Source organism: Lithobates pipiens, unplaced genomic scaffold (genome assembly GCF_037356315.1).
Source record: "Lithobates pipiens isolate NorthernLeopardFrog02 unplaced genomic scaffold, aLitPip1_a1.2 Scaffold_6, whole genome shotgun sequence".
Taxonomy (NCBI): domain Eukaryota; kingdom Metazoa; phylum Chordata; class Amphibia; order Anura; family Ranidae; genus Lithobates; species Lithobates pipiens.
This window is the reverse complement of record NW_027507881.1, coordinates 10800953-10814539: the sequence shown is the minus strand read 5'-3', so window position 1 is coordinate 10814539 and position 13587 is coordinate 10800953. Positions and strand designations below refer to the sequence as shown.

The window sequence follows — 13587 nt, the reverse complement described above, 5'->3', positions numbered from 1 at the left end:
GTCCTGTGCAGTCAACAGTAAATGGTTTCAAACATGCTTGGAATAAACATAAAGTTAGTTCCATTTATATTTGGACACAGGCACAATTTAGTTTTTTCAGGTATTTACAAACATATTCAAGCTATAGTTCTATAATGGACTGAAAGTGCACACTTTCAGGTTTAATTTGAGGGTATGTACATCCAAATCGGAGGAAGGGTTTAGGAATTACAGCTCTTAAGAATAGCCACCCCCCTTTTTCAAGGGACCAACATGAAATGGAGAATTGAATCAAAAGCTGTTTCATGGTCAGGTGTGGGCTACTCCTCCATTATTTCTTCATCAGTTAAGCAGGTAAAAGGTCTGGAGTTGATTCTAAGGCCGGGTACACACGGGCGTATTGTCTGCCCAACTAAGTTCGTCAGACAATCCGACAGACAGTCCATTCAACTTTTGAATGAACGGACTTGACCACACACGATGAACAGACAGTCCGCTGAAAGCGTGCACGATGACGTGTACAGCACGTACGACGGGACTAGAAAAACGACGTCCAATACACTGCAATGCAACCTTCGGCCGTGTAAATCCTTTCTGAGCATGCGCCATACTTAGTCCGTCCAACTTGCCTACACACGAGCGGACTGTCCGCTGAAACCAAGTTTGGACGGACAAAACCAAGTTTGGACGGACAAAATTACGGAAATTCCGTAAGACTTTGTTCGTCAGACTGTCCGCTGAAAAAGTCCGCTGAAGCCCACACACGAGCGGATTGTCCGCTGAAACACGGTTCAGCGGACTAAGTTGGGCAGACAATCCGCCCGTGTGTACGCGGCCTAAGTGTGGTATTGGGATTTGGAATCTATTGCTGTGAACCTACATCATGCGTTCAAAGGAGCTGTCCATGCAAGTGAAACAGGCCATTGTAAGGCTTCAAAAACTAAACAAATCCAGAGAGATAGCAGCAACATTAGGCGTGGCCAAATCAACAGTTTGGTACATTCTGAGGAAAGAAGAATGCACTGGTGAGCTCAGCAACATAAAAAAGCCTGGACGTCCATGAAAGACAACAGTAGTGGATGATCGTAGGATTCTCTCTATGGTAAAGAAAAACCCATTCACAACATCCAGACAAGTGAAGGACACTCCCCAGGAGGTGGAGACAAGTGAAGGACACCCTCCAGGAGGTGGGCGTATCATTGTCAAAGTCTACAATCAAAAGAGGACTTCACGAGCGCAAATACAGAGGGTTCACCACAAGGTGCAAACCATTCATAGGCCTGAAGAATAGAAAAACCAGATTAGACTTTGCCAAAAAACATTAAAAAAAAGCCAGACCAGTTCTGAAAAAGCATTCTTTGGACAGATGAAACTAATGCCGTATACACATGACTGGACTTTTTGACGGACTTGGTCCGGCGGACAATCCGGCGGACTTTGCAGCTGAGGTCCCCCGGACTTTCCAACGAACGGTCTTGGCGACACACGATCACTCCAAAAGTCTGACGGATTTGAACGTGATGACGTAGAATAAGGAAGTTCATAGCCAGTAGCCAATAGCTGCCCTAGCGTTGGTGTTAGTCCGTTGGACTAGCACACAGATGAACAGATTTGTCTGCTTGTCGGCAGACAAATTTGAAGCCAGTCTTATTTCTAGGTCCGACGGACTTTAGGTAAGAAAAAATCCCACTGGAGCCCACACACGATCGAATTGTTTGACGGACTCTGGTCCGCCGGAAAGTCTGATAGTGTGTATGTGGCATTAGGTTAATCTGTACCAGAATGATGGGAAGAAAAAAGTGTGGAGAAGGCTTGGAACAACTCATGATCCAAAGCACACAACATCATCTGTGGTTACATGCTGGAGCTTGCAGTGTGATGGCATGGGCATGCATGGCTTCCAGTGGCACTGGGTCATTGGTGTTTATTGATGATGTGACAGAACACAGAGCCAGCCGGATGAATTCTGCAGTGTTTAGAGATATACTGTCAACCCAGATTCAGCCAAATGCAACAAAGTTGATTGGACGGCGCTTCACAGTAGAGATGGATAATGATCCAAAACACATTGCAAAAGCAACCCAGGAGCTTTTGAAGGAAAAGAAGTGGAATATTCTGCAATGGCTGAGTCACCTGATCAAACCCAATCGGCAAAGCTAAAGGCAGAAAGACCCACAAAGAACTGAAGACAGCTGCAGTTAGAGCCTGGCAAAGCATCAGAAAGGAGGAAACCCAGTCTTTGGTAATGCCCATGGGTTCCAGACTTCAGGCAGTCATTGCCAGTAAAGGATTCTCAACAAAATATAAAAAAAAAAATAACATTTTATTTATGATTATATTCATTTGTCCAATTACATTTGAGCCCCTGAAAATGGGGGGGGACTGTGTATAAAAATGGTTGCAGTTCCTAAAATTTGTACTTGATATTTATGTTCAACCCCTTGAATTAAACCTGAAAGCCTGCACTTCAAATTCATTGGAATTGTTTTGTTTTAAACTTTATTCTGGAGTCATACAGAGCCAAAAGTATGAAAATTGTGCCTGTGTCCAAATATATATGGACCTAACTGTAGATCTATAGTCAACAAAGACATCAAAGTTAACAAAAAAAAAACAATAAAAAAATTTAAAAAATAAAATAAACAAAGACCAAAAAAAAAGGTTCTCGCCTAGCATCTCTCAGTTTTGGAATTTATACCTCCTCTTTTTATTCCTGCAATTTATGTTCATTACATTAACATACAATGCTCTCCTTTTTTTACCTATCCTGCTTCTCTTTTTCCTGTCTATAGCTTCCACCTTTCACCTGCTCTTCTATATGGGTAACAGAGTGCGCTGCCTCTTTCACAATTCCTCCTCTGCCCCGAGGTGACAGTTCTATGCAGCAGGTATCATGATACGTTTTTAACTATTTTAAAAAGCAGAGCTTCAAGCAAACAGTGAAATATTCATTTGAAATACTTACATGTCTACTGTCCTACCTGACAAAGATTTTGTAATTTATGTACAGCCAGTTATGTGATTCGCACACTCTTGCCAGTAAGAATGGGCTTCAGGCCAAATCCAGAAAGAAGCTGTCAGTACTGGCCCAATCAACTCCGGCCAGGACCCCCCCACACACAGTTGCAAGCACACAAAGGGTCAGGAATGCTAGTGGCATAATTGACCTGTTATGGTGCCATGGTGGTATTAGGCCAATGTCATTGACCTAATATGGCCATATTAAAGTGTTGCTAAACCCACAACAGTAAAATCAGTCTGTATATGCAGTAAAGCACGCTTGTTATACTCACTGTGGAACCTAAGGGGTCAATCCTCCGCATTGTTTAAAAAGGCAGTTTTCCCTGATCCTCCCCTTCTTCCATCTTCCCCAATGTATCAGCTGATCGGACAGAGTCTTGGGGGCAAGCTGCACATGCTCAGTTTGGTGTGTATTGCTAGAGAGGTTTTGTTTATTTTTCTTGGAAGAGTGCATGTGATCAGCACAGGGCCAATCAGCACTGTCCAGACAGAGGGTCAGGAGTCCTGCAGCCTCATAGGACACTCAGGTAGGGTTGCCACCTGTTCGGGATTCACCCGGACAGTTCGGGTTTTGAATCATGTGTTCGGGTTTCAGGTGGACTGATAATATAAAAATATTCAGACAGGAATGTGGTTTAGAACAGGGCCTAATAGGAGGGTGAGGAGGGCACTATGCATGCCACATTACTATTCTCTTTGGAGTGCCTAAAGGTGTCCCAGGCCTGTTACAATCCTATAGATCAGGGGTCTCCAAACATTCTAAAGAAAGGGCCAGTTTACTGTTCTTCAGACTTTAGGGTGGCCAGACTGTGCCCAGTGGGAGAAAACAATGCCTGATCTTTGGTATTAGGGGGAGAAATTGTTGGCGTCCATGGGAGGAAATGTGCCCAATTTTTGTTGTCGTTAGAAGAAATGATGCCCAATCGTTGGTGTCAATGGTAATAATAATGACTCAAGGGCCCAATAAAGGCAAGCAAAGGTCCGCAGTTTGGAGACCACTGTTATAGTGTATAAAATATACAGTATATTTTTGCTAAAGTGTTCGAGTTTGGCTTGAAGAAGAAGTGGCAACCCTACACTCAGGGGAGAATGAAAACTTCTCATACAAGCTTTAACCAGCCACTGCTAGAAGTCACAAGACTGCTATATACTGCTGATGAGAAAAGGTATTTAGCAGTTTATATTTACTAAAATAATTGCATTTCCATGTTCTGTGTACTGTGGGAGACCAGATCTAGTAAATGCAGGCTCCTGGGTTTAGTAACACTTTAAGTCAATGGCACTGAGGAAATATATGGCCAGTGGTGTGATAGGCATCGTGATTGAAGTTTTGGATCTACATCAGGGGACACTTTTTAAAAATTTGTTAGAAAGGAATTGTCAAAAACCGGCTAATGTCATTATTATTTTTTTTACACTTTTTTGGTGAATGAGTAGGGGTACAATGTAGCCCATACTCATTCACATAGGGGTGCTGGTATCTGGGGGCCCTCTTGGGGGGGGACTCTACATCATTTTTTTTAAATGTTGCAGTTTCTTTCTTTTTTTTTTTTTTCATATTGCCAGCATATTGCCAGCCAGCAATTGCATGCGTGAGTCAATTTAAATGGGTATTGACTATTTCTTTTTATTTTATTTTTAGCAAAGTCCCGAGCCTCTTTTGGCCTAATATTTACCCCCAGAGTTAAGGAGAGCTGACAGCCTTCAGTATAGAGTGGGTTACAAGGCATGGTGGGTGAAATGCAAGATGAACAGGTGGGCGCCAGACACTTTTTGAATGCAAAGAGATGTATTGTCTCTGAAACAGAACTGTGGGAAAGAGGGCTAGGGTCAGGACACCCTTAGGTAGATGCAAAGATAATTAGCAGACTCTGAGACTTCTATAGCTAGACAGCTATACAGGTGAAGGCCTCTAGCTGGACACCACTTCTGTATAGGTAGGACTGCTGTCTCCTATGACAACAATCTTGTAGCTGTTACTAATGTTAAAGATATTCAACTATCTGCAACACGAACAGTTCTCTTTACCCCACACTCCCTCACTGTGGGTCTGCAGACAATGAGCTCCCAGTCTCTCTCACTAGACTTCAGATCCACTAGCCACTGGATCCCCTGAGCTCTTTCACTGTAGCTCTCAGTATCTTCCTCAAGTGTCAGTCTCTACTGGGTCCCTGGCTTGGCACTCACAGATACTCTATAAGCTTCACCCCTGCTGACATGTTAGGTCCCTGGTATGGCACTCCACAAGCGTCACCTCTGCTGTCCCGCTAGGTCCCTGGCTTGGCGCTCACTGATGCTCCAACTCTGCTGTCCCGCTGGGTCCCTGACTTGGCACTTGCTGAAGTTTTCCCACTTCTTCACCATCCCCGGCTGGCGAAAAGTCTGCTCTGGTACTGGCCTCAGCTTACTCACAGTGGTCTCCGGGTAACAAGCTGGATGGTCCCTTAGGGGTGACAGCTTTCCCCTCTACCTCCAATCACGACTGGTTCCCCCAGCCAGTGGAACCGTTACTTCTGGTTGGATTACAAGCCCGCAGTCCCAACCCTACCCTGCTTTCCTGCTTCTGGAATAGGCCCTCAGACAGCCTAGCAGCCAGATGTCCCAGGGATAGGCCTTAGGTTTCTGGCCAAGCAGCCTGGGGCAATACGACACACGTTCACCCAGACAGCCGTCCAGGTGGCACAGAACCCCCGATCACCTGACTCCACCCAAATAAACAGGCTCTCCCAGCAGTGAAAAGGAACCAAGAAAATCCCTGCCCATTTGCTCAGACACCCCATTCATTTCTAATATGTCCTTACAATGCCCTTGTCTTTATCCAATTTTTCCCCTGTTCAGGAGTTCTTCTGCAAACCAAATAGGGGGGTGTCCGGCTCATCTCTAATCAGGAATATGAAACATTGGGGTAACAAACACTTTAAGTCAATGATGTAATACGCACTCCTGCCCGTTTGTTTATGTGCAACTGTGGGAAGGGAGAGGGGATGGTCCAGCCACAGTTAATTGGGCCATCACTGACAGTTTCCTTCCAGATTTGACCAATCATGAGAGCTAACTGAACCCAAGCTCATCCCTCATTATCTTTCTATTTACTTCCTAGTCAGCTTTCACTCTCTTCCCTGCCCCTTACCATGTTCCATGGCTAGTTGATACTTCTCTCTTCCTTCCACGCTCTGCCATGTTCAGCTTTAGCTTTGCCTCCTCTATGCCCCCCCCTCCCCCCAATCCAGAACCAATGCAAAATTGGCCACCCCTATAATCCCCCACACCCATAAAATCCATGTTCAGTTGTTGTTCTGGTGCGTCTTCCCCTATGGTCCATGATCAGCACCCACTTTGCCTGTTCTCTCTCTGTCAACTCCCTGCTCAGTTTTCACTCTCTTCTCTGACTCCCCAAATGTTCCATGGCCTATTGGCACTCCTCACTCCCCCCTGCCCATTGCCATGTTTAGCTTTAGCTTTCATTTTTCTGTATGCTCCTTCCCCAGTCCAGAACCAGTGGCAAATCAGCCTCCTCTATGCTCCCCTAAATCTATAAAACCCATGTTTAGTTGTTGTTCTAGTGTCTCTTCCTCTGCAGTCCATGATCTGCTCCTACACTCTTTCTATTTACTAGATGGTCAGCTCTCACTCTCTCTTCCCTGCCTCTCCCAATGTTCCACGGTCAGTTGGCACTCCTCTCTACCCTCCACCATTTGCCATTTTCAGATTTAACTTTGTCTTCTCTGTTTACCCCCTCCTCATTCCAGAACCAGTGGCAAACTGGCTTCCTCTATGCCCCCCCACAGCCATAAAACCCATGTTCAGTTCCTGTTTTGGTGTCAGAAACCATGAAATCAGGCCGAGACAGAATTACATTTAAATCACACTTGTTTAATAAATAAAAGTAAACAGAACAAATATAGTCAAAACATAGTCAAAGTTCAGTAACCGGAATGGATAGTCAGCCAAGCCAGAAGTCAGGGATTCATGTAGTGGGACAGCAAGCAGGATCTGGAGCCAGAAGGGATGTCAGCAAAGCAAGTCTTTAACAGGATCACAGAAGATAGTTTCTGTGATGTTGACCAAGGCGAAGGCAGAGAACCTCTGGACTGGACGGCTTAAGTTGACAGGACTGACGATCAGGATCATCAACAGGTGAATCACGGTGGAGAGATAGGAGCTGGCAATTAGCTGAGCGTTCAGCTCATAGAAGGAAGGGCTGAGCCCAGCCCTGACATCTGGTGCCTTTTTTCTTCTGGTTCATGATGAGCTCCAACTCTGCCTGTCCTTTCTATCAACTCCATGGTCAGCTCTTACTCCCTTTTCAGACTCTCCCAATGTTCCATAGTCAGTTGACACTCCTCTCTCTCTCCTTTTCCACCCTCTGCCATGTCCAACCTAACCTTTGCTGCTCTATGTACCCACCCCCCAGACCAGAACCAGTGGCAAATCAGCCTCCTCTATGCTCCCCCAAAGCCATAAAACCCATGTTTAGTTGTTGTTCTGGGGTCTCTTCCTCTATAGTCAATGATTAGCCCTTCCTTCTCTGAGCTAAACGCTCAGCTCTCACTCTCTTTCCCACCTCTCCCAACTTTCACCGGTTATTCGGCACTCTTCTCTGATCTCCACCTTCTCCCATGTTCAGATTTAACCTTTGCCTGCTCTATGTAACCCCCACTTCAGAACCACCACCAATAAAATCCATGTTTAGCTGCTGTTCTGGTGCCTTTTCCCCCTATGGTCCGTGATCGGCTCCCACTCTGCCTCTTCTCCTTATGGTCCATCTCCTGTGGTCCTTCCTATACCGTCCAGCTCCATTATCAGCTAATACTCTCCCACCATGATCAGTGATATGGCCAACTTTACCAGATAGCATATGTTCAGCTAACATATAGTCTGATTGGCCAGTAACACGTAGACATGTGCAGAACAAAACAATTTGTTTAATTTCAGATCGATTCATTAAAGCGGAGTTCCCCCCCCCCCAGCAAAAAACAAAACAAAAACAGTAGCTATACATACTGTAGCTGCTGACACTTACTATTAGGACACTTACCTATCCTGGAATCCAGTGATTTCAGCACCGCAGCCGATGTCTCTCGGGTGCTGCCATTCTCTGTAAGGCCCCTTTCACACTGGGGCGGGAGGTGCATTGGTGGTAAAGCGCCGCTACTCGGCCGGTAGCGGGGTGGTTTTACCCGAGAAAGAGTTAAAGACCACCGCAAAGCGCCTCTGCAGAGGCGATTTGCCGGCGGTATAGCCGCACTGCCGTATTGATTTCAATACACCGCACCTTCACTGCTCCAAAGATGCTGCTAGCAGGACTTTTTTTACCGTCCTGCTAGTGCACTGCTCCAGTGTGAGAGCCCTCGGGCCTCGAAAAAGGTGCCAAACGTGGCACCGGAGGGGGGGGGGAGGAGGAGGTAGATAAGTGGAGCTTCCACTCCTATAGGGTAATAGTTTCCTTTTAGTTTAATCATTTTCAATCGGATTTACATTTTTGCAATCGATTGCAATTTTGAACTTTGTTTTAGGACGAAACGTCTACACATAACTGAGATGGTTTAATATTATCCCGTTCATGAATAGGCACACATACTGTATTCTATTCTATTCTTTTCTATTCTATTCCAGTCTATTCTGGTTTATTCTAGTATATTCTTTTTGAAATTCAAATTTTGGAAAAAGGCTATATTCTAACATACAACGCCTTTAAAGGAAATTAGCAATAGTCAGTAATAAATTTACAGTAAATTTCGAATTAGTTTTTAAATTTGATTTGAAGTTGGAAAATGTGTTATCTCGCATGAAATTTCTTTTTGTTATTTCAGATTTTGGGAAGAAGCCTATATTCTTTCTATTCTATTCTTTTATTTGCTACTCTAATTATTTTATTTTCTATTCTATTCTGTTTTATTCTATTCTTTTATTTTCTATTTTAATTATTTTATTTCCTATTCTATTCTCTTTTATTCTATTCTATTGTTTTATTTTCTATTCTATTCTCTTTATTATTATATTCTTTTCGAAATACGAATTAATACACACAGTCTTTAAATGGAATTAGCAATGGTCAGTAATAAATTTACAGTAAATTTCTAATTTGTTTTTAAATTTGATTTGAAGCTGGAGAATGTGGTATTTTGCACAAAATTTAGTTTTTTGTTATTTCAGATCTGTTTAAATTTGTTACTATTGTAATTCAGAGATTTGGATACATCCGAATCTGCACATGTCTACTCAGATGTAAGGATGAGCCGAACACACCCCCCTGTTCGGTTCGCACCAGAACCTGCGAACAGACCTAAACTTCGTGTAAACTTTAGAACCCTATTAAAGTCTATGGGACTCGAACGTTCAAAATCGAAAGTGCTAATTTTAAAGGCTAATATGCAAGTTACTGTCCTAAAAAGTGTTTGGGGACCCGGGTCCTGCCCCAGGGGACATGGACCAATGAAAAAAAAGTTTTAAAAACGGCAGTTTTTTCAGCAGCAGTGATTTTAATAATGATTAAAGTGAAACAATAAAAGTGTAATATTCATTTAAATTTCGTACCTGGGGGATGTCTATAGTATGCCTGTGAAGGGGCGCATGTTTCCCATGCTTAGAACTGTCCCTGCACAAAGTGTCATTTCACAAGGAAAAAAAGTCTTTTAAAATCACTTTCAATTGTCGGCTCCCGTAATACAGAGAACACTCAATGACTGTTCTCTGTATTACGGAGCCAACAATTCATTGATTGATTAAAAAAAAAAAAAAAAAAAAGCGTGGGGGTTCCCCTAAATTCAATTACCAGGCCCTTCAGGTCTGGTATGGATATTAAGGGGAACTCATTGAGTGTTCTCTGTATTACGGGGAGCCGACAATTGAAAGTGATTTTAAAAGACTTTTTTTCCTTGCGAAATGACACTTTGTGCAGGGACAGTTCTAAGCACGGGAAACATGCGCCCCTTCACAGGCATACTATAGACACCCCCCAGGTACGAAATTTAAAGGAATATTTCACTTTTATTGTTTCACTTTAATCATTATTAGAATCACTGCTCCTGAAAAAACGGCCGTTTTTAAAACTTTTTTTTGCATTGATCCATGTCCCCTGGGGCAGAACCCGGGTCCCCAAACACTTTTTAGGACAGTAACTTGCATATTAGCCTTTAAAATTAGCACTTTAGATTTCTCCCATAGACTTGTATAGGGTGTTCCGGCTTTTCGAATTTTCCGCGAACAGCCCAAATTGTTCACTGTTCGCTGAACAGGCGAACAGGCAATGTTCGAGTCGAACATGAGTTCGACTCGAACTTGAAGCTCATCCCTACTCAGATGGTTTAAATGACCCCGTTCTTGAATAGGCACACATATGCTATTGTAAATAAAATTAATAATAAATCTCTGAAATAATCACCAGGCTAGCTTTATGGCAAGAATAGGAAGATAGGATTATACTAGAACTCTCTTTGATTAATGTAACATGCAAAACCTTGACAAGTTTTTATCCAGCTTTGCAGAAAATATGTTTAGAATGCAGAAGATGAAAGAATGACGAATGAAGTGTGGCTTATGCTTATTAACAGATAGGAAAAGGCAGGTTTTCTTCGGTTGCATGCTTTAGTTAATGCACACACTGTAACTTAGTTGTATTAATGATTCTTTGTCCATTTGTCAGACAGGTCAGCAAGGCAGATGGTTCGGCTCTTGCCTCCCGTCATGGCTGCCTTTTTCGGGAGGTCTCCGCTTGCCTGGATTTCCGATTGGTGCAGCAGGTGTTTCACGACGCAATACACGAAGTGAGGAGGGATGCCGAGAGGTCCAATCATATTAGACCGCCATTGTACATCAGCGAGGAGAGGGCACTGCTCGGCCTGCCCCCCTTGTCCTCCTCTGCAACGTCCAGCCGTCATGGCATGCCTACCCTCAGCACCCTGTCTCCTCTGAGTTACAAAGAGATCCCTTCTGTGGCTCAAGCCAAAGTTGTTACGGTGAAGTCATCTAGAGCCCAGAGCAAACGTAAGGCGCCGACGCTGACCCTTCTTAAGGGGTTTAAGATTTTTTAAGGGATGAAAAAGGCCAAAGTCCTTATCGGCATGGGACACCAAATCCCGAGTCACTATTTATGAACTGGATCACAGAATAAGGAAGGATGGCCAAGGTCTGAAGCTAATGTATCTGGACTGTTATTTTTAAATCTTGAGGTTGACAATGCAGTGAACAAGGGCTGGCTGATGGAGGTAGTCAAAAAATCAGCCACCTTGGGAGCTTCAGCAAGCGAGGGGGAGGGGGGGGGTGCTAAAAGGGCCTACAACCTATATTACAGAAGTAGTGGGCAAAGGGGGCTCACTTTGGTCATTTTGCCTTGGTGCTAAAGGATCTCGTCCCAGCACTGGTGATAAAGAACAGCACAGCAAGTTGAGGAATGTTGCATGACCAAGGCCAGGCTGAGGGGTAGTCAAAAAGTTGGCCACCTTGGGAACTTCAGCGAGGGAGGGGGGGGTGCCAAAAGGGCTTACAACCTATATTACAGAAGTAGTGGGCAAAGGGGGCTCACTTTGGTCATTTTGCCTTGGTGCTAAAGGATCTTGTCCCAGCACTGGTGATAAAGAACAGCACAGCAAGTTGAGGAACGTTGCATGACCAAGGCCAGGCCGAGGGGTAGTCAAAAAGTTGGCCACCTTGGGATCTTCAACGAGGGAGGGGGGGGGGGGCAAAAGGGCCTACAACCTATATTACAGAAGTAGTGGGCAAATGGGGCTCACTGTGGTCGTTTTTCCTTGGTGCTAAAGAATCTTGTCCCAGCACTGGTGGTGAAGAACAGCACAACAAGTTGAGGGACGTTGCAACCGCTCTATACAGTCCACCCCATGATGTCCATTCTACCCAGCGGATATTATGTCTATTTATAAGCTACAAGCGACATCTTCTATTTGGAAGACAGTGGAAATAAAAGCGATTTTCTGGTCCATGAGACTTTAAATGTTGCATTTCTTTGGAGGTCATATTTAGTACAGGTTGCTGTTGTGCTTCTTACTGGATTTGGGAAGAACAGGGTCAGCTTATCATCAAAGAACAATTTTACGTTATATGGCGGTACTGAACGCCAAAGACCTGATGATGTGCTATCCAGATGTTTAGACTACTCCTGCTGCCAACCTCACATCCCACACTTGTTATCAAAGAGCCGGACTTCTGATCAGTGTGTGGAATGCGCCTGTTGGCTCTCGCCGAACCTCTGACAACCAGAACTTCCTCTGACAACCAGAACTTGCTCGTCCGCCAGCTTCTATTATACACAGCAGCAGCCAGGAGTGAAGATGCATCATACACAGAGATCTCAACTTTATAAGATCCATTTCTTTGTTTTTTGTTTCAGCTATATTTAATATATTTCAATGCTCAGAGATCACGAAAATGGCAGATTCAAATTTTGGCTATATGAAATAATGGGAGCTTATTTTATGTTGGAAATAAAAACGGTTTTATCACATGGTGTTTCTGATGGTGGAAATGATGCCCGTGCTGATATCAGGTCCATAGGTGATGTTGGCTCCAACACCTTCCTTGGTGTACTAACACTGGCACTCTTTGTAGGTGGGTTGCAACGGCAATAGCACACACAATGAAAGAACTTGTATTGAAATAATCCAACGACAGTTCACAATAAACCCAATGAAAGGCATCCTAATGCCGCGTACACACAACCGGACTTTCCGGCAGACTAGGTCCGAACGCGTGTGGGCTAATCCGATCGTTTTTCGTTTAAAAAATCTGGTGGACCTAGAAATAGAACATGTTTTAAATCTGTGCAACGGACTCAATTCTTATCGGGAAAACCGGTAGTCTGTATGCTGGTCCAACGGACCAAATACGACGCAAGGGAAGCTATTGGCTACTGGCTATTGAACTTCCTTTTTTAGACCCCTTTCACACTGGGGTGTTTTTCAGGCGTTTTTCAGGTGCTTTAGCATTAAAAAAGTGCCTGTAAAGCGCTTGAAAGAAGCCTCATCTGCAATCCCAATGTGAAAGCCCAAGTGCTTTAAGAGCCCTTTCACAATGTCAGCGCCCGAAAAACACTCGTAAAGCACCGCCTAAACTAGCAGCGCTTTACCAGCGTTTTTTGAGCGTTATTGCGGTGCTTTTAACCCCTGCTAGTGGTCAAATAAAGGGTTAAAAGCACCCACAAAACGCTGCTGCCAATATCGCTTTTCAGGCGCTTTTCAGGCATTTTACAGGCGCTTCCCATTGATTTCAATGGGAAGGGGCGCTTTAGGAGCATTGTATTCACCGCTCCAAAAGCGCTGCAAAGAAGCTGCTTGCAGGACTTTTTTTGACGCCCTGCCAGCGCAGCGCCTCGGTGTGAAAGCACTCGGGCTTTTACATTGGGATTGCAGTTGCAGCTTCTTTCATGCGCTTTTTATAACGCTAAAGCGCCTGAAAAACGCCCCAGTGTGAAAGGGATCTCGGTGTGAAAGCACTCGGGCTTTTACATTGGGATTGCAGTTGCGGCTTCTTTCAGGCGCTTTTTTTAACGCTAAAGCGCATGAAAAACGCCTGAAAAATGGCCCAGTGTGAAAGGGGTCTTAACCCCTGCTAGTGGCCAAATAAAGGGTTAAA

General features: G+C 44.2%; 1 protein-coding gene across 7 annotated transcripts in view; it reads left to right on the top strand.

Moving 5' to 3' along the window:
• The window catches only part of LOC143958227 (ras-like protein family member 12), a 101626-nt gene extending 89166 nt beyond the window's left edge, over window positions 1-12460 (top strand). For all 7 annotated transcript variants that reach the window (XM_077467735.1, XM_077467730.1, XM_077467736.1 and 4 more), the window contains one exon: window positions 10646-12460. In XM_077467735.1, the coding sequence (XP_077323861.1) occupies window positions 10646-11033 (388 nt within the window). In that variant the 3' untranslated portion in view covers window positions 11034-12460. The remainder of the gene's footprint in view (window positions 1-10645) is intronic.
• Window positions 12461-13587: the final 1127 nt, after the last annotated feature.